Here is a 23,889-nt window from a genome sequence, read left to right as displayed (position 1 = left end):
TCCCAGGGGAGTGAGAGCAACAGCGTATGGTGCTTGGTTGCAGCGCCCTCTTTTTTTCTTTTTTGCCAACCCCTGAGGTGACGGGTTGCCAACCCCTGAGGTGGCGCCCACTCACAAGCTGCCAGTGGTGGCAAGCCACGCCTCCCTCTGGCCTCTGAGACGACCTCCGCTGTCTGTCCCTGCCACCTGTAGATCGTGCAAGAGGCACCACGTTGCACTTAGCCCCCTTATGCCCTTAGCCCACACAATAGGTGCTTGGCCTCGGTAGCCCGCACAAGAAGCTCCCAGTCTCCCCTAAACGAGCAAGAGGTTTCTTGCTGCCCTTAGCCTGCGCCAGAGCCGCCTCGCCCTCTGAGAGCCTTCTCTGCGCACGCTCAGTGCAGTTTCCTATGGCCTTCCACCCCTCCTCCTCTTGCCCTCCCCAACAGTGGCGTCTTGCTTCTCCTGCAGGTCCACACCTTCTCCCGGGTTCCCTCTGCTGTGGCATTCCCCTCCTCGGCCCGGTGGCGTACTGCTCCCCTGCCCATGGCGCACTGCTCCTTAGCCCCTCAGGCTGTCCTCACACAGCCAGCCCCAGTCCTCTCCCCTGGACTGACCTCCAGAGCCTGAGTCTCAGCGCCCAGCCCCCACCCAAGCGTCTCAGGCTGTGGTGTCTGGGCCCGTGGTTCAGATGGTCTGTGCAGTCTCACTCTGCTTTGCTGTTCTCAGTCCAGCTGCTGCGCTTTTCTCGGCGACTTATGGTCCCTCTGACTTAGCTGATCTTTCTGTCAGTTAGGTGGCTTCCCAGGATGTGGGTTCCTTTTCTCCTTCGCAGCTCTCTCTCAGGAATGCTATCCTGTCCTGATTCCTTTCCTCTTTCTCTCTTTTTTTTCTTTTGTTCTACCCAGTTATGTCAAGAGTTTCTTGCTCTTTTTGGAGGTTTAAGTTCTTCTGCCAACATTCAGTTGATGTTCTGTGTGAGTCATTTTACATGTAGATGTGTTTTTTTCATATGTTTGTGGGAGAAGGTGAGCACGACCTCTCACTCCTCTGCCATCTTGCTCCACCCCTCTGGAGCAACTTATACATAAGTTCATTTGTATCTCTTTTTTTATATTTCACAGATAATTATCACATGATATTTGTCTTTCTCTGCTTCACTTACTTTACTTCTCTAGGTCCATCCATGTTGCTGAAAATGGCGTTATTTTATTATTTTTCATGGCTGAGTAATATTCCATTGTCTCTATATATCAAATCTCTTTTATCCATTCATCTGTTGCTGGAAAGTAAATCTTATTTTATTAATTACTTCCTTTAAAAATTTTGTCCCTTATGTCACAGGGTATTATAACTGATTTTTTTTGTCTTTTTTTGTCTTTTTTTTTTTTTTTTTGTAGGCCTGTACCCACAGCATGTGGAGGTTCCCAAGCTAGGGGCTGAATCGAAGCTACAGCTGCTGGCCTCCGCCACAGCCACAGCAATGCAGGATCCGAGCCATGTCTGCAACCTACACTACAGCTCATGGCAATGCTGGATCCTTAACCCACCAAGTGAGGCCAGGGATCGAACCCTCATCCTCATGGATAGTAGTTGGGTTCTTTAACCACTGATCCATGAGGGTAACTCCCTGATTTCTTTTTCTTTAATTGTGTATGTGGCCAGGTTATTTTATTTTTGAAATTATTTCTAGAGTATTGGGGCACTATTTTAAATTTTTATAATTTTTTTAAAACAAAGGGGACATTGTACATGATGGGCTTGAGAACCTAGAAACATGATACAGCAGGACAAATAGGTGCATATTCCTGGCATGTTACTTACCCTTAGAGAGTGAGAAAAAATTAAGGGTGAATATAATTTAAAATACAGTTTTTCTATCACAGTGAGCACCAAACATATTATGGAGAAGAATGCAAATTTAATGTGAATTCTTCCACATGAGATCTCATGGGCCTCCCTTTCCAGCACCCCTCTGACATCTGCAGAATTGAGTTCACCCACATGCCTGCCTGGGGATGCTTCAGGGAGAAAGTGTGAGACATACTAATTTTAGCTTTAAAATGAAAATGAACTAAAAAGGACTAGAGAGGAAATGTGGAGGTCTACCAGATGATTTCAGGTCTTTTGGAAAATGATTTTAGAAGGTGGAGAGAATATTTCAAATAACTTTGCACCACCTTGAGAGAAAGTGATTTCATTTTAATCTTCATTCTTCTAATTATGCCCCAGAGAAGGTATCCTCGTGATGCTGGTCTGTCTTTAACACATTTTTAAACACCTGCTAATCTTTCTCTTTAACAGAGAGGGTGGAAGGGCAATCATACCAGCTAAAATTTTATATTGTTTTGTTTTCATTGTATTTATTTTTGCAGATGTTTCCTACTTAGGGCAATTGCTATTGATTTCCTACTTAAGATTCTATCAACTTTCCTCTTCCAAAAACATGCATTTAAGGTTTTTGTTTTTACAAAAAACATGTTGATATAAAAGATATTAAGGTTATTAAGAGAACAGGTAGAGCAGGAATTACTTAAGTCTAGGCAGATCTGGATCTATTGTGATAATAAATAATAAGGCAACCTTTCTGTTCCTCTAAACCCGGGGCTATGATATTGGTAGCTGCCACATATATACTTAGTTCCTTTCTTTGGGCTTAAGTGAACTTAATAGAGACTTTCTTCCTTGGAACACAAGGATTCTTGAATCAGAAACAAGACATCATTAGCTGCAGAGAAAATAAAAGGACAGAGGAAAACAGGGTAGGAGAAGAGGAAAGGTGAGAGAGGAGGGCACCCAGACTGGCACATGGGAGCTGAGACTCCCTCGTGGGGCTGTCTGGGAGCTGTGTTATCCCAGTAAGGTCACCTGGTGCCCTCAGGCCCGGCAATAGGCAGGCAGGCTGACCTGTCCTGTTGGGTCACAACAGACTGCAGCTGGCTCTGCATTTGCCCACTGATGCCAGGGCTTTCCAGCTGCCCAGAAAATGAGGACTCAGCACCCATTTGGAAGTACTGTCATGGCTATTGCAAAGGCATGGGCACTGCCAGCAAAACCCATCCAAGCACGGCTGGGGGACTCTGCAGAAATGTCCTTTGGGCTTCTCACTAACTACACTTGTCATTCAGCCTAACATCTGTTCTGCCTTTTAGATTGTTACCTCTCCTTTCCTCCCTTCCTCCCATATTTATTAAGCACCTCCTATATACCAGGCTCTAGAGATAGATGCATAGACATTATACATTCATTAATTTGCTCATTTAATTATTCATTCAACAATAAACATGTAGGAGTTCCCTTCGTGGCGCAGTGGTTAACAAATCCAACTAGGAACCATGAAGTTGTGGGTTTGGTCCCTGGCCTTGCTCAATGGGTTAAAGATCCGGCGTTGCCGTGGGCTGTGGTGTAGGTTGCAGACGCAGCTTGGATCCTGCATTGCTGTGGCTCTGGCGTAGGCTGGCGGCTACAGCTCCAATTAGACCCCTAGCCTGGGAACCTCCATATGCCACAGGAGCGGCCCTAGAAAAGGCAAAAAGACAAACAAAACAAAAACAAACAAACAAACAAAACCCAATAAACATGTACTGAGTGCTTGCAGTATGCCAGACACTAGAGATACTGATATATATATTATTCATTCATTCAGTATACATGTATTGAACACCTGCTGCATGCCCAGCACTCCAGGTCCTGAAATATGTCATGCATTCATTCTCCATGCACATATTGACACCTTGCTCTTTGCTAAGCACTTGGGCTTTGTCCTGGGCTACAGCAAACAACATGACAGCCAGAGTCTCTGACTTCATGAAACTTTCATTTGCATTTTATTTTTTTTTAAATTTTTTTATTTTGGTCTTTTTTTCTTTTAGGGCTGTGCCCTTGGTATATGGAGGTTCCCAGGCTAGGGGTCCAATCAAAACTGTAGCTGTCGGCCTACATCACAGCCACAGCAACTCAGGATCTGAGCCTCATCCGCAACCTACACCACAGATCACAGCAATGCCGGATCCTCAACTCACTGAGGAGGCCAGGGATGTAACCCATGTCCTCACGGACGCTAGTTGGGTTTGCTAACTGCGGAGCCACAACAGAAACTCCTTCATTTGCATTTTAAATCACTGGTATGTCATTACACTGGATCCTCACAGTGGCCTTTGGAATGAGGTTATTATTTTCATTTTCACTTTACAAATCATCACAGAGAGAGTCAAAGGAGTTGAGTGATTTGTTCAGGATCAGCAAAGTCAAAACTGGAGCCAGGATTTCCCCAAAAGCTGTACTTTTTTTTTTCTTCTTCTTCATTTTTGGCCACCCCTGAGCATATGGAGCTCCTGGGCCAGGGATCAGACCTGAGCTGCAGCTGTCACCAGAGCAGCAGCTGGGAGTTCCGCAAAGCTGTACTTTGAATGAGCCACTCCCCTCCTCCAGAACCTTTGATGGTTCCCCATTACCCCTGGCAGAGAATGTACATGCACAATGCAGGTGTAGTGCAGGGAGAACAGGTGGGCTTGGATGAATGAAAGAGAACTCACCCTGCTTTGCCAGCCCCAGCTCCAGCCAAAAGTTAACATCACCGAGTGTGGATCCCAACCTGCCAGATAATCCAGCTCTCCAAAAAACTGCAACTCTTTTTATTTTTTACACAAAACATGCCTTTTTTTGAAAGGGAGGCAACAGATTCAAAGCATTGCATCAGATAAATCAAACACATCTGGGGACCCCATTTGGCTCATGGACCACTTGTTTGCAACCTGTAGCCTGAGAAGGGTTCACACTCCTGCTGGAAGAAGCTGAAAGTCTTGCTGCCATTTGGATGCCAGGCCTGCAACCTCAAAGGCGCGTGCTGATCTCATTGGCATGAGCATTGCTCAGTCACCTGCAGGGCTGTCTGACTTAAGCACTGCTCAAGTACAAGGAAAACAGTCACAGGAGGAAACCTGAGGATTGTGACATGAGAGGCCTTGTGCCTTCCATCTACCTCCTTTTCCTCCTTAGAGATAACATGGTCCTATATAGCCTTTGAACTAGGTGACAACCTGATCATATTCTAAATTGTTTTTCTTTGAGTCCCAACCAATAGTAGTTAACCACTGATCACAGGCCAACCATGCCTCAGTAAATACTGCTCTAAGTGTATTATATACATTTTCTTATTTAATTCTCCCAGCAATCCTTTGAGCTCCTACTATGGTCAATCCTATTTTGCAGATGGGAAAACTGAGGCTGAGGGAGGTGAAGCAACTTGCCCAGAGTTACCTCACTTGACAGGGGGCACTAGGATATGAACCTGGATGCTTTTATCTCCATCCTAGCAAGGCCACACAGCCACAGTTGCCTTTCCTTTCAAGTGCCCAGGCAGCAGAAACTTCTGTAGGAATCAAAGTGGCTCACTGAGTCCTAACCCCATATGTGATTCTCCTGCAAAGTCACGCAGCGGACACCCTCACAGAAACCTCCCAGCTGGGCCAAGGCAGATCAAGGAGCTAAGAGGAGGTTCTCCCAGCTTGCCAAGGCTCTCCAGCTGCCTGGCTCACCCGCTGATCCTGGAGGAGTTCTGGGGAGGGAGGCTTTATAATTAGAGCCAGATCCATCCTCCCTGAGGTTGGGCCAGAATTACATACTGGGGAGGAGGTGGCTCTGCAATCTGGGGCCACTTTCTCTCTCTCTCCAATCATGGTCACACAAGTTTTCCACTGGGCGTGGAATCTAGCAAGCTGGTCAGGAGAACTGGAGAAATCCTCCACAGGCAGCCCCTCGGGCTTCATCTATTTGGGGCGAATGAATGTTCAACTGATCAGCTGAATTCCCGGGAATCATTCCATTACATCTCCTAGCAGCCAAGGTCAAGGTGAAGGATGTGAACTCTGGAGCCAGCTACATGTGCCTTTTAACTCTGTCCTTGCCATTTATTGGCATGGTGAACTTGGCAAATACTAGGAAGAATGATGGAAATTGATGAAATATTTCCTCTGTGCCAAGAGCTTTTGTTATAAGCATCATTTACTCCCCACAAAAGCCCTGTGGGGGTAGACTATTGTCCCATTTACAGATGAGGAAACTGAGGCACAGAGAGGCTGAGTAACTTGCCCAAGGTCATGCAGCCCGTAAGTAGAAGAGCTGGGATTTGAACCCAAGCAGCCTGACCTTATAGTCCATGCTTTCCCAATGATGTTATAGTAAGATTCCATTTGCCAAATGAGTCCCTTAGGTAAATACTGAAATGAGGGTTGAGTGGTCCTAGGTGATGGAATAAGAAGATAGAGAACTAACTCTTCACAGCACTGCACCGTGGCACTGTCTGTGCATTCACTCTGGATACCTAGTTTCTCAACCCTGGCACCACACATATTTGGACCTGGTGTTTCTGTCTGGTGGGGACCGTCCTGTGTACTGTGGGTTATGGAGAACAATCTCTGCCCTCTACTTGCTAGATGCCAGTAGCAAACCTCCCCCAGCCAGTTGTGACAACCAAAAACATCTCCAGATATTGCTAAGTGCCCCCCGCCCAACATCCTCCCCCCCCCAACGCCTCCCCCACCCCACATTGAGAACTGCTGTTCTAAAGGGTGCCAAAATGTGTTTAGAACTCAAGATTCAGTAAATGGCATTACTGAACACCCATCTATGAATCTTTTTAAAATCCAAACAAAGAGCTTTCTCCTCTAACATGAAGACATCACTATTCTATGGGGCTACCTCCTGGGAACACCTTAAGAAACACTGCCCTTGGTGGCAGAATAAACATTCTTTTCCAGGGGAAATCAAGATCCTATGCTAATGATCTTCTTGGACTTTGGGGGTAAACAAAGAACATTCACCAGCAAAGTCAGCTGCCAGTCTGGATAGGACAAGAGAGTGGCAGAAAATGGAAAAAAGGAGATTTCTTATCCATCCAGCTAACTCAAGAAATATTTATTGAATTCTTGCTATAAGCCAGGTGCTGTGTCAGGCACTGGGGCCACTTCAGTGAACAGGCACAGCCCCTTTTCTCATGGAGTTTACTAAATTTACTGGCCACCATTCTGTCCTGCACCCAAGGCAGACATCACTAATCAATCACAGTCCTGTCCCATTGAGCCTTCTGACTCCTCAAATCCATGTGCCCACTCAAATGATTAAAACAGATACAAGGGATAAAAACCCATTTGCCCTTCATTTTGGGGATTCAATAAATGATAACTGTTAATATCAGCTATTATCTCATCCACCATCCTTCAATACAAATAAGAAAACAGGCCCAAGAGGAAAGAGTGGTTTGCTTTAGATACACAGTGGCAGATCCAAGGCCCAGGTTAAGGTATTTTTACTCCTTTCCCTCTGTGTTCCTTATGGCAATTGGATAACAGAATCGGTGGCACAGTAAAATTCCTCGTTATGGTTTCCTACATTTTTGGGGTGCATATGCATATTTGCCTCAGGAGAAAGTAAATAAAAAGATATTTTTTAGCCAGAGATAGAGGAGTGGGTTGCCCACCCCCACGCCCAGTCTGCTCAAGAAGAAGCCACATTAAGATCTTAGAAGAGCTTTTTCCTTTGATTATTTTAAGGGCCTGATGATTAATGAGGTCCAGCCTCAGACAGCTGCAGTTTTACCGTTTCTTTAACTGCTGTTAGTTCCACCAAAGAAATGGCCCTATTTTAAGAGATGCCTCCCTTTTCTCCCTTCCTTCCTCCTCCCTCTCTACCTTCCCGCACTTTCTCTCCCTTCCTCCCTCTCTCCCTTCCTCCACTTTTTCCCTCCCTCCCTTCCTCTCTACAGCTCTCTCACTCAGCTCTTTCTTCCAACCAGAAAATCACTACAGCAGTGACTCATACCTTCCAGAAATAAGAGGTGGGTTGTTGGGCAACCCAATCGAAAAATGGACAGAAGACCTGAATAGACATTTCTATAAAGAAGATATACAAGTGGCCAACAGGCACATGAAAAGGTGCTCAACATCACTGATTATTAGAGAAATGCAAACCAAAACAACAATGAGGTACCACCTCACTCCAGTCAGAATGGCCATCATTAACAAGTCCACAAATAACAAATGCTGGAGAGGGTGAGGAGAAAAAGGAATCCTCCTTCACTGTTTGGAAATGTAAATTGGTACAACCACTATGGACAACAGTCTGGAGGTACCTCAGAAAACTGAAAAAAATATATAGAACTACTATATGATCCAGCAATCCCACTCCTGGGCATATATCCAGACAAAGCTTTAATTGAAAAAGATACATGCAACCCTATGTTCATTACAGCACTATTCACAATGGTCAAGACACGGAAACAATCTAAATGTCCACTGAGAGATGAATGAATTAAGAAGATATGGTATATGTATGCAATGAACTACTACTCAGACATAAAAAAGAACAAAATAATGTCATTTGCAGCAACACGGATGGAACTAGAGATTCTTACACTAAGTGAAGTCAGAGAGAGAAAGACAAATACCATATGATATCACTTATATCTGGAATCTAATGTGTGGCACAAATGAACCTACCTACAGAAAAGAAACAAACTTATGAACATGGAGAACAGACTTGTGTTGCCAAGGGGGAGGGAAAGGGAGTGGGATGGACTGGGAGTTTGGGGTTAGTAGACACAAACTATTGCATTTGGAGTGGATAATCAATGAGATCCTGCTGTTTAGCACAGGGAACTATATCTAGTCACTTGTGATGGAACAGGATGGAGGATAATGTCAGGAAAAGAATGTATGTATGTATTTGTGTGTATATATATACAATGGAGAGAGAGGGGGTTAGAGAGAGAAAGAGAGAGGTGGGTTGTTGAGGGAAGAGTCTATAAAGCTGCCGTCTAAAAATCAGAGTAATCCAGCCTCTCTTCTCTTTGGAAGACCAGGGGAGTCTTTCCTACTGACCTCTCCAGCCCCTGAAACCATCCAAGATCCTCTGGACTGCAATAGCTACTGTTTCCCAATCTTGATGCCTCTGTCCCTGCCACAGCCACTTCCTGGCAGTTTTGTTTGTCATCGTCTCCCAGGTCTCTGCAGGCCCACGTGTTTTCTGTCCAGTTATGGTAGGAGGGGCTGCAGTCGAAGTGCACTTCCTGGAAAGAACTGTTCAAACACTCATTCATTCACTGAACTAAGATACATTGATTAAGCACCTACAGATTCAACCCACAAGACAAGGATGTAGCAGTTCTGGTGCAGCAGAAATGAATTTGACTAGGAACCATGAGGTTGCAGGTTCAATCCCTGGCCACTCTCAATGGGTTAAGGATCCTGCGTTGCTGTGGCTTTGGTGTAGGCCAGCAGCTGTAGCTCCGATTAGACCGCTAGCCTGAGAACTGCTGTGGGTGCAGCTCTTAAAAGAAAAACAACAGCAACAAAAAAGACAAGGGTGTAGACTTAGAAGGGGTGAAAGAACCCCGCTCTGTGACATACAAACCAGGTGGTGGCCTTGGACAAGTTGACCACTCTCTGTGTCTTGGTTTCCTTTTCTATAAGATCATGGTGCTAATAGTACTTACTTCAGTGGTTGTTATGGGGGGTGGATGAGCTAACTCTATAACATGCTTGGTGTAGTGCCTGCCGTACAAAGCACTGTTTTAGTTTTCATTTATGGCATGCTGACTGAAGTGGATTTCACCTGTCATCTACCCAGCCTCCATGTCTCTCTTTCTCCTTCCTAACAGAATTCAAATATTGTGCTTTCTGGCTCCAGTAGTAGGTTTTAATTAGTCCAAGCCAATAGTTCTCAAAGTGTGGTCCCTGGACCAACAGCATCAGCATCACCTGGGAACATGTCAGAAATGGTATCATTGCAATGTCAGCTCACATGTGATCTGCACCTAGGATATGCCTGGCACCATACAAAGTGATTCACACGTGTGACTTCAATTAACCCTCCAATGGAGAGTCTGTTATTTTCTTCTTTATGTATGAGAAAACCGGTGCTCCGAGAGGTCAGTTCACTTGCCCAAGTTCACACAGCTAGGAGTGGCAAAGTCGGGACTGAATCCAAGTCTATTCGACTTCAGAGCCCAAGCATGTAACCACTACATCATCCTGCCTCTGGAGAAACTGAAGGCTGAGGAGGAGAGTCCAAGAAAGAGAACAATAAAACAATTGGGGCATGCAATAGTTCAGAACGTGCATGCCTAGAATGGTGGCACTTCCTGAGCAGGATGCTTAACCAAGTACAGCTTGCCTGAATCTATAGAGATCTTGTCTCCCATAAGGCCAAGTTTATAGTGTGAAAGACCATGGCTTCACATGCAGAGAGGATCAAAGAGCCCAAATGCACTCCAGTGAAACAAGAGTCGCATAAAACACCAAGGGGACCATCAAAGCCACGACGTAACAGGTAAGACAGAGCTCAATGCAACTCCAGACCTGTAAGTTCCCTTCTTCCTTCTTGCTTGCAAACCCCTTTCATGTCATATCTCAGGCTGGGCTTCCCCCAAAGCCTAAAGACAAGGAATCTAGTACACATAGTTGATTTAGGTGGTGCTCCCAGGAGAGGTGGGGAAGGCAGCCAATTCAGAGAGCCTTAACGAGCAGGTATCTCCGGTGGGCAGTGGATCTCAACCCCTCTGGGATTGAAGCATTCCCTTACATGAAGGGAATGGGGATGTGCCAAAGGGATGGGGGTGGGTACTATCAGGTTCTTCGACCCTCTGAAATGCACATGCTTGGGCCCCACTAGGAGTGTGTGACTTCAAGAGTCTATAACCTCAGAGTAATGTCTTTTCTCTGTCCTCAATATCCCTGTGAATTAGACCCTGACTCGGTGGTCAAGTTTTGCTATGTTGTCAGTGTCATCACGGAGATAACCCAGAGGACACCCACTCAGGAGAGGTCGCCTTACTGTTTTCCTGCCATACTGGTCCGAGATGTTTCCCCAGAGAGTAGAGCTGGACATCATACCGACAAAGACCACCTGTGGGGGGAAGATAGTTTCTGTTAGACAATGACACGGAGCAATGCAAAGAAAAGGAACACCAAATTGAACCCATGATGTCACACTCTTTTAAAAAGTGAACCAACACTGACTGAGATTTTTCTAAGATGTAAGCACTGGTCTACGTGCTTTCTGTTACTGCTTAAGCCTCACAACAATCCTTAGGGCAGATGCTATTATTATCCCCATTTCATAGATGAGGAAACTGAGACTTAGGGAAGTCACAAGGCCAGGTACACAGGTCTAAGTTTTGCAGCCGGAACTGGAATAAGGCTATATGGCTGCAGAGCTAGTATTTTACCAATCTCTCATAGAACCCAATAAATGTCTTGCCCTATGGCTAAGGAAATGTTCAGGGTTGCAAGGTAGAGTTTGGAAGATATGAAAACAGGAGACAGGGGGTTGGAGTGGGAGCTGTAAGCTATTAGCAAGAGAAAGCACCCACTGTGTGCTGAGCAAAGTCCTTGTTCTGTTGATAATCCTTGATCAGAACTGCTGAGGGATGAATGACCATGCACATTTTGTAGATGGGCAGCTTGAGGCTTAGAAGGGGTAAGAAACCTGCTTTTAGTCCAGGGAGGAGCAGGGAGAGACAGACCTTAAACCCAGGGAGCCTGACCGGAGCTTTCATTACTGTTCTATCTTTAGCAGGGCACACAACGTTAAATGGTTTGTATACACGTCTTACCCAATGCTCACAGCAGCCCTACAGAGTGGGTGGTATTATTATCCCCATTTTACAGATCAGGCAACCGAGGCCCAGAGAGGGGACAGCACTGCCTAGCATGGTCTGAACCCAAGAGCATTCCTTCAGGCACATCCCACGGGGGTGGGCTCCAAACAGGCTGAACAGAAGCATTCCAAGGGAAAAGCAGATTTGGGTTTTTGTTGTTGTTGTTGTTGTTTGTTGTTGTTGTTGTTGTTGTCTTTTTAGGGGTGCACCCACAGCACATGGAGGTTCCCAGGCTAGGGGTCCAATCGGAGCTACAGCCACTGGCCTACGTCGCAGCCACAGCAATGCAGGATCACGTCTGCAACCTACACCACAGCTCACGGCAACACTGGATCCTTAACGCACTGAGCGAGGCCAGGGATCAAACCTACAACCTCACAGTTCCCAGTCGGATTTGTTTCCACTGCACCATGACGGGAACTCCAGATTTGGATATTTTTAAAGGCATTAATTTCCACATCCTCAACTTCCATATAGACTCTTTCTAGAGAACAGGTTAGGCGTTCTCTGCCCCAGGCTCCCTTTCTCAGCCTCCCCTCCCACTCTCCTCCCTACCCCATCCTTTCAGCGCACCTCACAGCACATTTCTTTGAGGCTAAACCCCCCAGGATGCCTCCAAAAGGACACGGATGACACAGTTACTAATCCTCTCACAAGTCATCTAGATTCAGTGGCCATTTTATTATTTTTAACCAAATTGCAGGAGAGCCTGATCAAGCTGTCAGCAATTTAGATCACTAAAAATAATTTTTCATAAGCGACTGCTGTGCTCTTCAGCATAAAACTTGGGAGTGTTGAAAAAATCAAGTGGCATCAGTTTATTGAATTATTACACAACTCCTTCAATTTCCCCCCACCAAAACTTTTTATATGAGAACAAAGACTATCATATTCATATCTATTCAGTAAAAATGAAAAATAGGAATACCATTGCGGCTGAACCCTGTCTCATTTTAGCAATAATTAATGATTCAGGAGTACATGACATAACTGAGAAACAGTCTGTACCCCTCATTAAGAGGTGCATTCCTGATCAGAAATCACTTAAGTTGAGCAATTGTTTATCAGTTAATTATATCTTGTTCTGATCTGTTTATTACCAAAATCACCATGATAACTTACTGCAGGAGAAAAATTTTAATACTTAGAACCTTATGATCTCAGAAAATTAAAAACAGTAATTTAAAATGTATGTATTCTGTCATAAAAAATTATGATAGGATGACACATGAAATACTTTCAAGCACAGTAAAATATAATATAAAAATTGTATGGAGAAATAGAATGAAAATACCAGTCCAAGAGGAAAACAACACAATACAAACTTTCTAAATCCTTCTGCAGAGCTTATTCACAGTATTTTTACACAAATGATGATGTGTAGCAGATAAATATTTCAATTCCATGGACACATTCAAAAGAGTGATACAATTTTATTTAAATTTTTAATATTTCAATACACCCGAGGGAGTTCCTGTCGTGGCTCAGGAACAAATCCAACTAAGAGCCATGAGGTTGCAGGTTCTATCCCTGGCCTTGCTCAGTGGGTTAAGGATCCATTGTTGCCATGAGCTGTGGTGTAGGTTGCAGACGCGGCTCGGATCCCACATTGCTGTGGCTCTGGCATAGGCCGGTGGCTACAGCTCCGATTGGACTCCTAGCCTGGGAACCTCCATATGCCGCGGGAGCGGCCCAAGCAATGGCAAAAAGACAGAAAAAAAAAAAAATTTCAGTACACCCAAAATTATATCACCTGTAACTATAATTTTAAAATTTTAATGTCAATTTTAAAACTTGTAGGAGTCCTGGGGGCTGCATAGTTTTTTCGCAATTCCTTTCTAGATTAGCTCAAGCAAAAGTATTTGATGTTTACTGTTTTGGGGTAAAGTGTTGCCTTACATGCTAGGTGATATCCTTACATTCCTAAAGAATTAAGAATTCCAGAGGAGGATTAAGATGGCAGAATAGAAGGACTGGAGCTCAACTTCTCTCCTAAAAACAAATTCACAACTAAAAGTTGAGCAATCCCCACCCAAATGGACCGGAAACCTTAAAAAAGATACCCTACTCCAGAAGAACAAGAGGAGGCCACATCAAGAGGTAGGAGGGGCGATTTTACGATATAAACAACCCCATATCTCCCAGGTGGGAAGCTCCACAGACTGAAAACTAACTGGTTCACAGAGAGAGACTCACCTACAGGAGTGAGAGTTCTGAGCCCCACATCAAACCCTCACGTGTGGGGATCCGGCACTGGGAGAAAGAGCCCCTGGAGCATCAGACATTGAAAGACAGTGGGGCTTGTGCGCAGGAGCTCCACAGGACTGGGGGAAACGGAGACCCCATTCTTAAAAGGTGCACACAGACTTTCACGTGCACTGGATCCCAGGGCAAAGGAAAGTCTCCATGGGAATCTGGGTCAAACCTGACCACAGTTCTTAGAGGACCTCCTGGGAAAACAGGGGTGAATGTGGCTTGTTGTGAGGGAGGGACATTGAAAGCAAAACTCTCGGGAATATTCAGCAGCGTGCCTTTCTCTGGAGGTGGCCATTTTGGGAAAATCTGGCCCCACCAGATCTTCAGTGCTGAGAAGCCCCAGGCCAAACAACAATCCAGGTGGGATCACAGCTCCACCCATCAGTAAATAGGCTGCCTAAAGACCCCCATGCACACAGCCACCACTAAACTCATCCAGAGGCAAAGCCCCACCCACTAGAGAGATAGGAATCAGCTCCACCTACCAGTGGGCAGGCATCAGCCCCTCCCATCAGGAAGCCTACAGCAAGCCCCCATACAGACTTCAGCCACAAGGGTGGCAGACACCAGAAGTAAGAGAGGCTACAACCCTTTTATCTGTAAAAAGGTCACCACACCAAAAACCTATAAAAATGAAAAGACAGAGAACTATAACTCAGATGAGGGAGAAAGGAAAAAACCCAGAAAATCAGCTAAGTGATGAGGAGATTCTTATCCTCCAGGAAAAAGACTTTAGATTGTTGATGCTGAAGATGATGCAAGACATTGGGAATAAACTGGAGGCAAAGGATGGATAACTTACAGGAAACACTGAGCAAAGAGATACAAGATATAAAACTTAAACAAGAAGAGATGCAAAATACAATAACAAAAAACTCACTAGAAGCAGCTAACAGCAGAATACAGGAGGCAGAAGAAGGAATAAGCGAGGTGGAGGACAGACTAGTGGAAATCACGGATGTGGAACAGAAAAGAGAAAAAAGACTGAAAACAAATGAGAGTCTCAGAGATCTCTGGGACAATATTAAACGCAGCAACATCCGTATTACAGGGGTGCCAGAAGGAGAAGAGAGAGAGAAGAGGACAGAAAAAACATTCCAAGAGGTAATAGCCGAAAACTTCCCTAACATGGGAAAGGAACCACTCACTCAAATCCAGGAAGGGCAATGAGTACCATATAAAATAAACCCAATGGAGTTCCCGTCGTGGTGCAGTGGTTAACGAATCCGACTAGGAACCATGAGGTTGTGGGTTCGGTCCCTGCCCTTGCTCAGTGGGTTAACGATCCGGCATTGCCGTGAGCTGTGGTGTAGGTTGCAGACGCGGCTTGGATCCCGCCTTGCTGTGGCTCTGGCGTAGGCCGGTGGCTACAGCTCCGATTCAACCCCTAGCCTGGGAACCTCCATATGCCGCGGGAGTGGCCCAAGAAATAGCAACAACAACAACAACAACAACAACAACAACAAAGACAAAAAGACAAAAAAATAAAATAAAATAAAATAAACCCAAGGAGGAATACACCAAGACACATATTAATCAAACTGACCAAAATTAAAGACAAAGAGAAAATCTTGAAAGCAGCTAGGGAAAAGAAACAAGTAACATACAAGGGAACCCCAATAAGATTATCGGCAGATTTTTCAGCAGAAACTCTGCAGGCCAGAAGGGAGTGGCATGATATACTTAACATGATGAAAGGAAAAAACCTCCAACCAAGATTACCCAGCAAGGCTCTCATTCAGATTTGAAGGAGAAATCAAAACCTTCACAGATAAGCAAAAGTTGAGAGAATTCAGCAACACTAAACCAGCCTTAAAACAAATACTAAAGGAACTTCTCTAGGCAGAAAAGAAAAGACAGCAACAGGAAACAAAAATTCCACAAATGACAAGGCTCCCCAGTAAAGGTATATATACAGTAGAGATACAAAATCATCCATGCATGATTATACCACCAAAATCAGAAATCATGAGAAGAGGTGGGTACAAATGCAGGACACTGGAGATGAACTTGCAATTAAGAGAACAACTTAATCTCGTATACATATAGACTCATATCAAAACTTCAGAATAACTGCAAACCAAAAATCTACAATTGATACACAAACAAGGAATCTCTGAAGAAGAAATATATCTCGTAGTAAATAAGCACATAATCCACTATGAAGGGGGTCATTTGACATCATTCTTGGAATGCTGAAGTCTTCTTAGATCTGATTCTGATTTCCTCTCCATCAAAGAATTTATGATAATTATAATTAAATAATGCAACTGTACAATTAAATAATATAGTTCTACAATGGTATTATTAATAACCATTTCTCTCCATGGTACAATGTAAAGTCTATAATGTCTTGTTTATCATATTACCTAGAATGGTGTAATGCCTTTATTGAAGAATCAATGAGATGTAACAAATTGTGAGGACATATTTATATAGTTACACTGTTTTTTAACCACCTTATGCATTTTATATTTTACTTATTTTCAGAGGGTGTATTATTTTTGTCATTCTTACCAGTTATTCTTTTTATTATGCTATATAAAATATTTAATGGTACATAAGGCTTTCTTCTTTATAAATTTTAGTTGCATAATACACACAATTTTAATATAATGCTAATTTTTAAAGAAAAATTGAAATGTAATAGATAATACTAAATAGTAAAGATGAAAGGCATACAAAATGGGATAAAGTATAGAATAAATTTCCTATTTGTCTCAGCATATTTTCCATTCCACTTCTTCAAAGGGAGTCGCTTAATATGTTTCTTAAGATCCATGATATAATAATCTGTGTGAATGTAACTGTGTTTAAATATATGTATTTTATTTTGAAAAAAAAATTTTTAACAGGCATTCTTCCTAAACCATGCAAACCAATCACTAGATATTATTGAAGATGAAAAGAAAATTGTATACAGTGATGAATATATTTGCTTTGGAATTAGTTAACTAGCTAGTTACCTACAATTATAAAAGAGCTATGAAGATACAGCTGAAGGGTAAGATTTAAAATGTTCTTTAATTACTGTATGATAGATAGTTTCTTACCACTATGCACTCAGAATTGTCAATTCAAACTGTTTCCAATTTGAATTCTACCAAGTTTTCTTAATTAGCTTCTAACAAGATTTGCTTCATTAATGGAGTTTTTATTATTGTTGTAATTAAAAATAATTATGGAATATGTGCACACTCCTCAAATAAAAAAATTAAAAAAAAAGAATTAAGCATCCCAGTAAATACATGTTTTCCCCATCCTTAGTCTCCCAAGGGAGACTAGGCACAACAGAACACTGGTTATATATCACAGTAATTACAGTAACCCACACAGGTATTTCCTATGACAACAATGATGGTCAGTCTTGTCATTACCTACATCATGCAGTTAAAACAGCTCCCCTAGTGCTCGGATTTTTTCTGCAGAAAACTTGGCCGTAGAACTTCACTGCTTTACTAGCCCATAAGTCAAACCTGATACCAGAGGGAAGTGATCCAGAACAGTGTCTGGGGTCAGGGGCTCTGAGTTGGCCTGGCCGGGGTTTCAATTCTGCCTCTGCCACTGATAAGCTGTGTGAGCTTGGGCAAGCCATTGCACCTCTCTGAGTCTTAGTGTCCTTGTCTGTAGAAGTGGGAGTAATAGCATCTCTTTCATAGGTTGAGAGGGTTAAAGAGGTTAATCGTGGAAAACCCTTAGCACAGAGGCTGGCATATAAGAAGTGCTCGATAAGTGATGGTTTAGGAACCAATGACAAGGGATCAGAAATGCCCCATGTCGCAAAAACAAAAACACAGACCTGTGATTTTCCCCTATGGGTTATTTGTGAGAATGAGGAATAGAAGAAATAAGTACTATTTATCCAGCCTCTACCATGTGCTAGGCACTGTGGGGATTTGGTTGACCATCCACAGAAAAACAGGTGTTATCATCCCCATTTTGCAGATGATGTAATAGAGCCAGAAAGTGCCTCATTCGAGGTCATACAATTCATGGTAACTAAACCACAAAACCCCAGATATTTGTGCTTTTGAAGTTCTTGAGCTGCATGACCTTATTGCTAATAACAGACCAGGGCTGTTTGTCAAAAGCACTCAGGCTATTCTAGAATAGTTGTCCATAGAAAAGCAGTATTCTGGGAGACATTACTAGTTAGCAATGACCTTGCCGCTGGCTAAGCTGTATGACCTTTCAGAAGTGACTTAACTTCTCTGTGCTTATTTTCCTCAGCTCATTATTGTTCCTACCTCATAGGGTTGTGAGGATTAAAGAGCACAAAGTATATTGTGCATATATTGTATACACTGTATACAAAGCCATTTGCACTGTAAATGATCAATAAATATTAGCTTTCCTGAGTATCATTATTAGTATTCTCTTATCCAGCCTGCATTCCCCTCCCTTTTAGAAAATTATCATTGAACTACCTCTCACAAAAATTAAGAGTTCTGCCTCACACTCCTTCGAGCCCTAGTTCCAGGGAGCAGCAGCCCCTATAATTCATTGAACATATACCAAGTGTCAGGAACTGTGTTTCCAATCCTCAAGTCACCCTCATGTGGGAAAAACTGGCATTTCCGTTTTGGAAGAGAGAGGCTTATAAGGTTTAAGTGGTGCACTCAGGTGGGTTCCAACTTCCTGGCAATTGAGCAGATGTCTGGGACCCCTGGATGGGGTTAGAGTTGGGTGCAAACCTATCAGGATAGGTGGGGTGGAGAAAGGAGAAGGGAAGCTGAAGTCAGGGCTTAATTATTTTCTGCTGAGCCCTTAGCAGCAGAGGAGAAGGGGGACATCCTACAAACCCCCCATGGGGGACCAGACTGTGCAAAACAGGAGAGTGCTGCTAGCTGCCTACCGAGGTCAGCAATGCCACTTGCCAGCTGGGGAGCCGCCACTCACAGTGCAGCTGTGGTGCAAGGATGCTCAGGATCATCATCTCCATGGCGTCGGCCATCTGCAGGGAGGAAACAAACGTCATGAGACCAGGATGCTGTCTGGTGCTGGGGACATCTGGCCCCTCACCAAGTCTACCACCCCAAGTGAGCATGTAGAAAATCCCTTTTCTTATTCCTGCTAAGTGCCTTCCCACACGTCAAAACCCACAGAGGAGTTTCCCTTGTGGGTCAGTGGAAACGAATCAGACTAGTATCCATGAGGATGTGGGTTCAATCCCTGGCCTCGCTCAGTAGGTTAAGGATCTGGCATTGCCGTGAGCTGTGGTGTAGGTCACAGATGCGGCTTGGATCTGGCATTGCTGTGTCTGTGGTGTAGGCTGGCAGCTGTAGCTCCGATTCAACCCCAGCCTAGGAACCTCCATATGCCACAGGTGCAGCCCTAAAAAAAGGCAAAAATAAATAAATAAATGAATTAATAAATAATAAACAAAACAAATCCCGCTGAAAGCTCCACTAAGGAACTGACAACTAGACATTTAACATTGTGTGTATGCCAGAATAAAGTGGGAAAATACCACATTTTAAAAATCAGAAAAACATTTTTTTTTGTCTTTTGTCTTTGTTGTTGTTGTTGTTGTTGCTATTTCTTGGGCCGCTCCCGCGGCACATGGAGGTTCCCAGGCTAGGGGCTGAATCGGAGCTGTAGCCACCGGCCTACGCCAGAGCCACAGCAACGCAGGATCCGAGCCGCGTCTGCAACCTACACCACAGCTCACGGCAACGCCAGATCGTTAACCCACTGAGCAAGGGCAGGGACCGAACCCGCAACCTCATGGTTCCTAGTCGGATTCGTTAACCACTGCGCCACGACGGGAACTCCAGAAAAACATTTTTATAGAGACAGACAATCATCTTTTATGGCTCAATTAAAGACTAGTTTGTCTTTTGTTTACAGGTCATTGCTTTCCCAGGCCAGGGATCGAACCTGTGCCACAGCAGTGATCCAAGCCACAGCAGTGACAATGCCGGATCCTTAGCCCACTGAGCTGCCAGAGAACTCCAAGTATGACTTTAAATATGGAAGAAACTAGGAGAGAGCATGAATGCAGCATCCCCCCCAAATTATGTAATTGAGTTCCCATATTTGGGGAAATTGCAGGTGTTAGCACATCTAGATTGCAATGGATAAACCTCACCCTGGGAAAACCACCTTCATGATCATGGTATATATTAATATATTAAAACACTAGGAAGCCCCCGTAATTAAACATTGTGGTACCTTTGCAGGATTAAACAGAACAGTGGGTCAGAAGTGAGAGTCCAGAAGCAAACCCATGTGGCCATGGGAATGTGGTGCACAATAAAGGCAGCTTTGCAAATTAGTGGGGAAAATGATGGGAAGTTGTCCATTTGGAAAAATATGTAGTTAAATCACAGTCTTGCGCTATTCACAAAAATCCATTTCAGTTGTATTAACGGTTTAAGATGCATTATTAGGTAGATTAAGGGATTTTTAACAAGGGATCCTGAGCCCCTTAAAGCAGAAGGTACATTTTGATATGTGCATGTTTTTTCTAGAGTAAGCCTCACAGATGACATCATAATCTCACAGTGACCCTGAGCCTCAAAGGGTTGAGAACCGCTTCATTAGCTGGAAGCTTCAACCCTTCCTTAAGGGCAACTGTCAACAACACCCAACTCCCTCCATGCACAGACCTTCATTATCACCCAGGGTCACTCAACCGAAACTCTGTTGATTCCCTATGCTGGGGGAACTGTGTCCTTCCTTGTAGACCATGGAAACCCATCGAGCAGCATGGATGTTCCTTGGAGACTGAAGGTGATGTCACTGTCCCCAGAGATACTTGCCCAAGCCAAGCCGGTGAGAACAGACAGCTTCCATTGAAATTTTCCAAAACCAATGGCTTCCACCGCATCTTCCACCATGAAAGTATCTGGGAAGGAGAAAAGGGAAGTAGAGGAAGGAATCAGTGCATTTTGCAGTTGTCCTAGTGTGGGGAGTTCTAGGGGGCTCCTTGGCCAAGCTCTTTAAAGACAGCCCATTCTGCTTCTAGAATTTGTCCTAGAAAAACCTTCCAGCAAGTGTGAAGGTGTATTTTGCTACAAAGGCCACTGCAACTTTGTTTCTACAAAAGGAGAAATTGGACAGCCCAGAATGTGTGTCACTAGGGAATTGGTTAAATTATTTTGTACATTTCATATAAATGTTTATATTTCTACATTATTAAATATAATCCATCTATTAAAAATGTGAAGATAGAGAAAGATGCATGCAATATATTGTTAATTAATTTTTAGAAAAAGCAAGATGAGTCAGGGAAAATAAGATTGAGTATCCACAGAGTCATCTGTCAGCATTCATTTTTTTTGTATATTTTGATGATGTCTGAATGCTTTCCAGATAAACACATATTATTTGTATGCCCAGAAAAAAATGATATAATTTATAAGCCATAAGTATTTTGCAAAAGACTAAATACAATGTGGTGTTCTGAATTGATTTCTGCAAGAGCACTGCTGGGAAAACTGGTGGAATCTGAATAAAATTTGGAATTTAGTAAATAGTATTGCACCCATGTTGATTTCTTAGTTTTGACAAGTATACTATAGTTAGATAAGATGTTCACTTTAGGGGAAGCTGCATGAAGAGTATTTGAAACAATAAAAAGAGAGAAAAAAAATATTTAAAAAAGAAAAAAGTATAGAGCATTCGTTGTACTGTGCAATTTTCCTGTAAATCTAAAATATTCTAAAATTAAAAGGTAACTGAAAAATAAAAATACTAAAGGAACAATGCTGGGTGGCCCTCCTGTGAGCTGTCTCTGAGGATCTTATTAGTCTCTATTGGGAGTGGTCATCTTATTGGAATTTCAATCATGGGCCTCTTACATCAATCATAATTTTCTTCAGGAGTGTGAGCTGGTGTCTATCATGCCAGCAGGGTATGGGTTCCTTCAGCAAAAGTACTGAGGAGAAAGCAGAGGGAGTCCTATCACACTGTCACTAATAAGAACAGTAATAGTAATAATGGTGTATGTATTGAGTACTCACTGTGTGTTAGGCGCTGCACTAAGAGCTCGGTGTACATTATCTTTTTTTCAGCCACACCCACAGCGTATGGAAGTTCCTGGGCCAGGGATCGAATCCAAGCCACAGCTGCAACGTACATACTACGCCACAGCTGTGGCAACACCAGATCCTTAGCCCACTGCACCACAGCAGGAAGTCCATGATGTCCATTTTCTTTAGTCCCTGACACAATTGTAAGTTAAACTCAGTCTTAGCCCAGTTTTACAGAGGAGGACATGGACTTGCCCAGTGTCAACACAGCTGGCACACTGTAGATCTGAGTATTGAGCCCAGATCAGCCTGAGCCTGAAGTCACTGCTTCTAACCTCTGCCTCTCCTCTCCCTCCAGTCATTGCCTCCTTAGATCTGCCAACAACAGGCCTTGGGCTTAAGCCAATAATCCTCACCCATGCTGGGAATCTGGGGCCTTTCTGGAATGCATAGAATGTTTTTGTCCATTAGCATCAGGCAGTGAGGGGAGACAAGGTCCCCCAGCCCCACCTCAAAGTCTCTTATTTGACTCTCTATTCAGAGGGAGCGCAAGGTCCTGGATAGGAATGTGGACTCTGAGGCCAGATTCCTGGGTGTAAATCCAGCTTGGCTGAGTTCTAGCTGTGTGACCCTGGGCATGATACTTAATCTTTCTGTGCATCAGTGTCCTCACCTGCAAAATGGGGAACATGATTGTAATAGTTCCAATTGGAACTGTTGAGAAGATTAAAGGTGTAATATGTGTAATGTGCTTAGAACAGTGCTTGGCACAGAGTAAAATCCTCAGCCTGTGTCAGCTGCTCTTAATCACTACTGTCATCTTCACAATCACCATCACCCATCATCATCGTCATCACTCCATCATTATCACCACATTATCATCATCACCATCATCATCATCATCATTGTGGCCACTGTCCATCATTAGTCAATGATGTTGACTGGCAGGGATTGTGATGTAACCCTGCCTACTAAAGAAAGCCATGTAAGTCCAGCCCACATTGCCAGTACCACCCCTGGATCCTCCAGGCCCTCCTACCTGCCCCTTCACAAGATCCCTCTGAGCACACCACCTGGAGGGGCAACACTGGTGCCTCAGAGCCCCTGACTATGGCCTGGGCTGATGCCCCAACTGCAGAGCCCCCTCACCGTCAGTGGGATTGGCAAACTCCTTGGGCACAGCTGCCCCATCATCCAGCTCGACGGCCTCTAGGCCTGCACGGACCCCTTCAATCTGGACCTCATGCTCTCCCGAAGCCGTGTCGTCTTCTGACCTTGCACTCTCGCCTGTGCGACGGAATTTCACCACCCTAGAGGACAGAGCAAATCTGGTCATGATGGCTAGAATACCTCCTCGACAGCCTTGCTGCATAGCTTGTGTGCCCAAGACAGGTGAAAACTTTCTCTTGTGGTCTGGGGAGTTGAATGGGTTAGGGTGGGTGTGGGGTTGGCATTTTTGTTGAGTTGGACTGTGGGGAGGGTGACAACTTTTTAGAGTTATGTATCAGGGCTGCCATGTACAGTCAGACAGGTTGGGCCCCACACAACTGCAGGAGGAATGCTGTTAACACGGGTGGCTATGTGAATGAGGATACCTTTGTTCTAGACCTAAATACTATTTCAGAATTTAGACTCATCTATCTGTATCTAATGGAAGTATCGATTTGGTTGCCTGAGGGTTACATTATGCCTACAAAAAGTTGGCCTCACAGTAGGTATGTGTATGTATATATAATTATTTCAATAATATATATATTATTGAAAGCAGATGCCAAAGTTTTAGAATTCTAAAAATCTAGATTTCTGATATGTCTTTAAAAAGTAGAGTATCTGGCCATTTGGGGCCCACATTCTTACAAGGGACCAATCTGCTTAGACCAGGGCAGTGTGCCCCCTATAGATGAGACACACAATCCATAGTTGACCACAGTCTCATCCTCTCTGAAAAACCTCCAGCCCTGCGGGTCTCTTGCTACTTATCTTTATACTCGCTCTGTGTTCCTCTCACTTGGCCCTTGGCCC

At 43.9% G+C, this 23,889-nt stretch overlaps 1 protein-coding gene and 1 pseudogene across 1 annotated transcript in view; both read right to left on the bottom strand.

Annotated features, from left to right (window-relative positions):
- SVOP (SV2 related protein) overlaps positions 1-23,889 on the bottom strand; it is a 97,454-nt gene that overhangs the window by 53,952 nt on the left and 19,613 nt on the right. The window contains exons 2-5 of the mRNA XM_047761116.1: positions 23,017-23,177; positions 20,656-20,741; positions 18,747-18,845; positions 10,810-10,881 (exon numbers count right to left, since the gene is read on the bottom strand). Coding sequence (XP_047617072.1) covers positions 10,810-10,881; positions 18,747-18,845; positions 20,656-20,741; positions 23,017-23,177 — 418 coding nt within the window. The remainder of the gene's footprint in view (positions 1-10,809; positions 10,882-18,746; positions 18,846-20,655; positions 20,742-23,016; positions 23,178-23,889) is intronic.
- On the bottom strand, positions 19,875-20,028 carry LOC125117149 (uncharacterized; annotated as a pseudogene).

Source organism: Phacochoerus africanus, chromosome 15, assembly GCF_016906955.1.
Source record: "Phacochoerus africanus isolate WHEZ1 chromosome 15, ROS_Pafr_v1, whole genome shotgun sequence".
NCBI lineage: Eukaryota > Metazoa > Chordata > Mammalia > Artiodactyla > Suidae > Phacochoerus > Phacochoerus africanus.
Note: the sequence above shows the minus strand (reverse complement) of the source record. Positions and strands in the feature narration are given on the sequence as shown.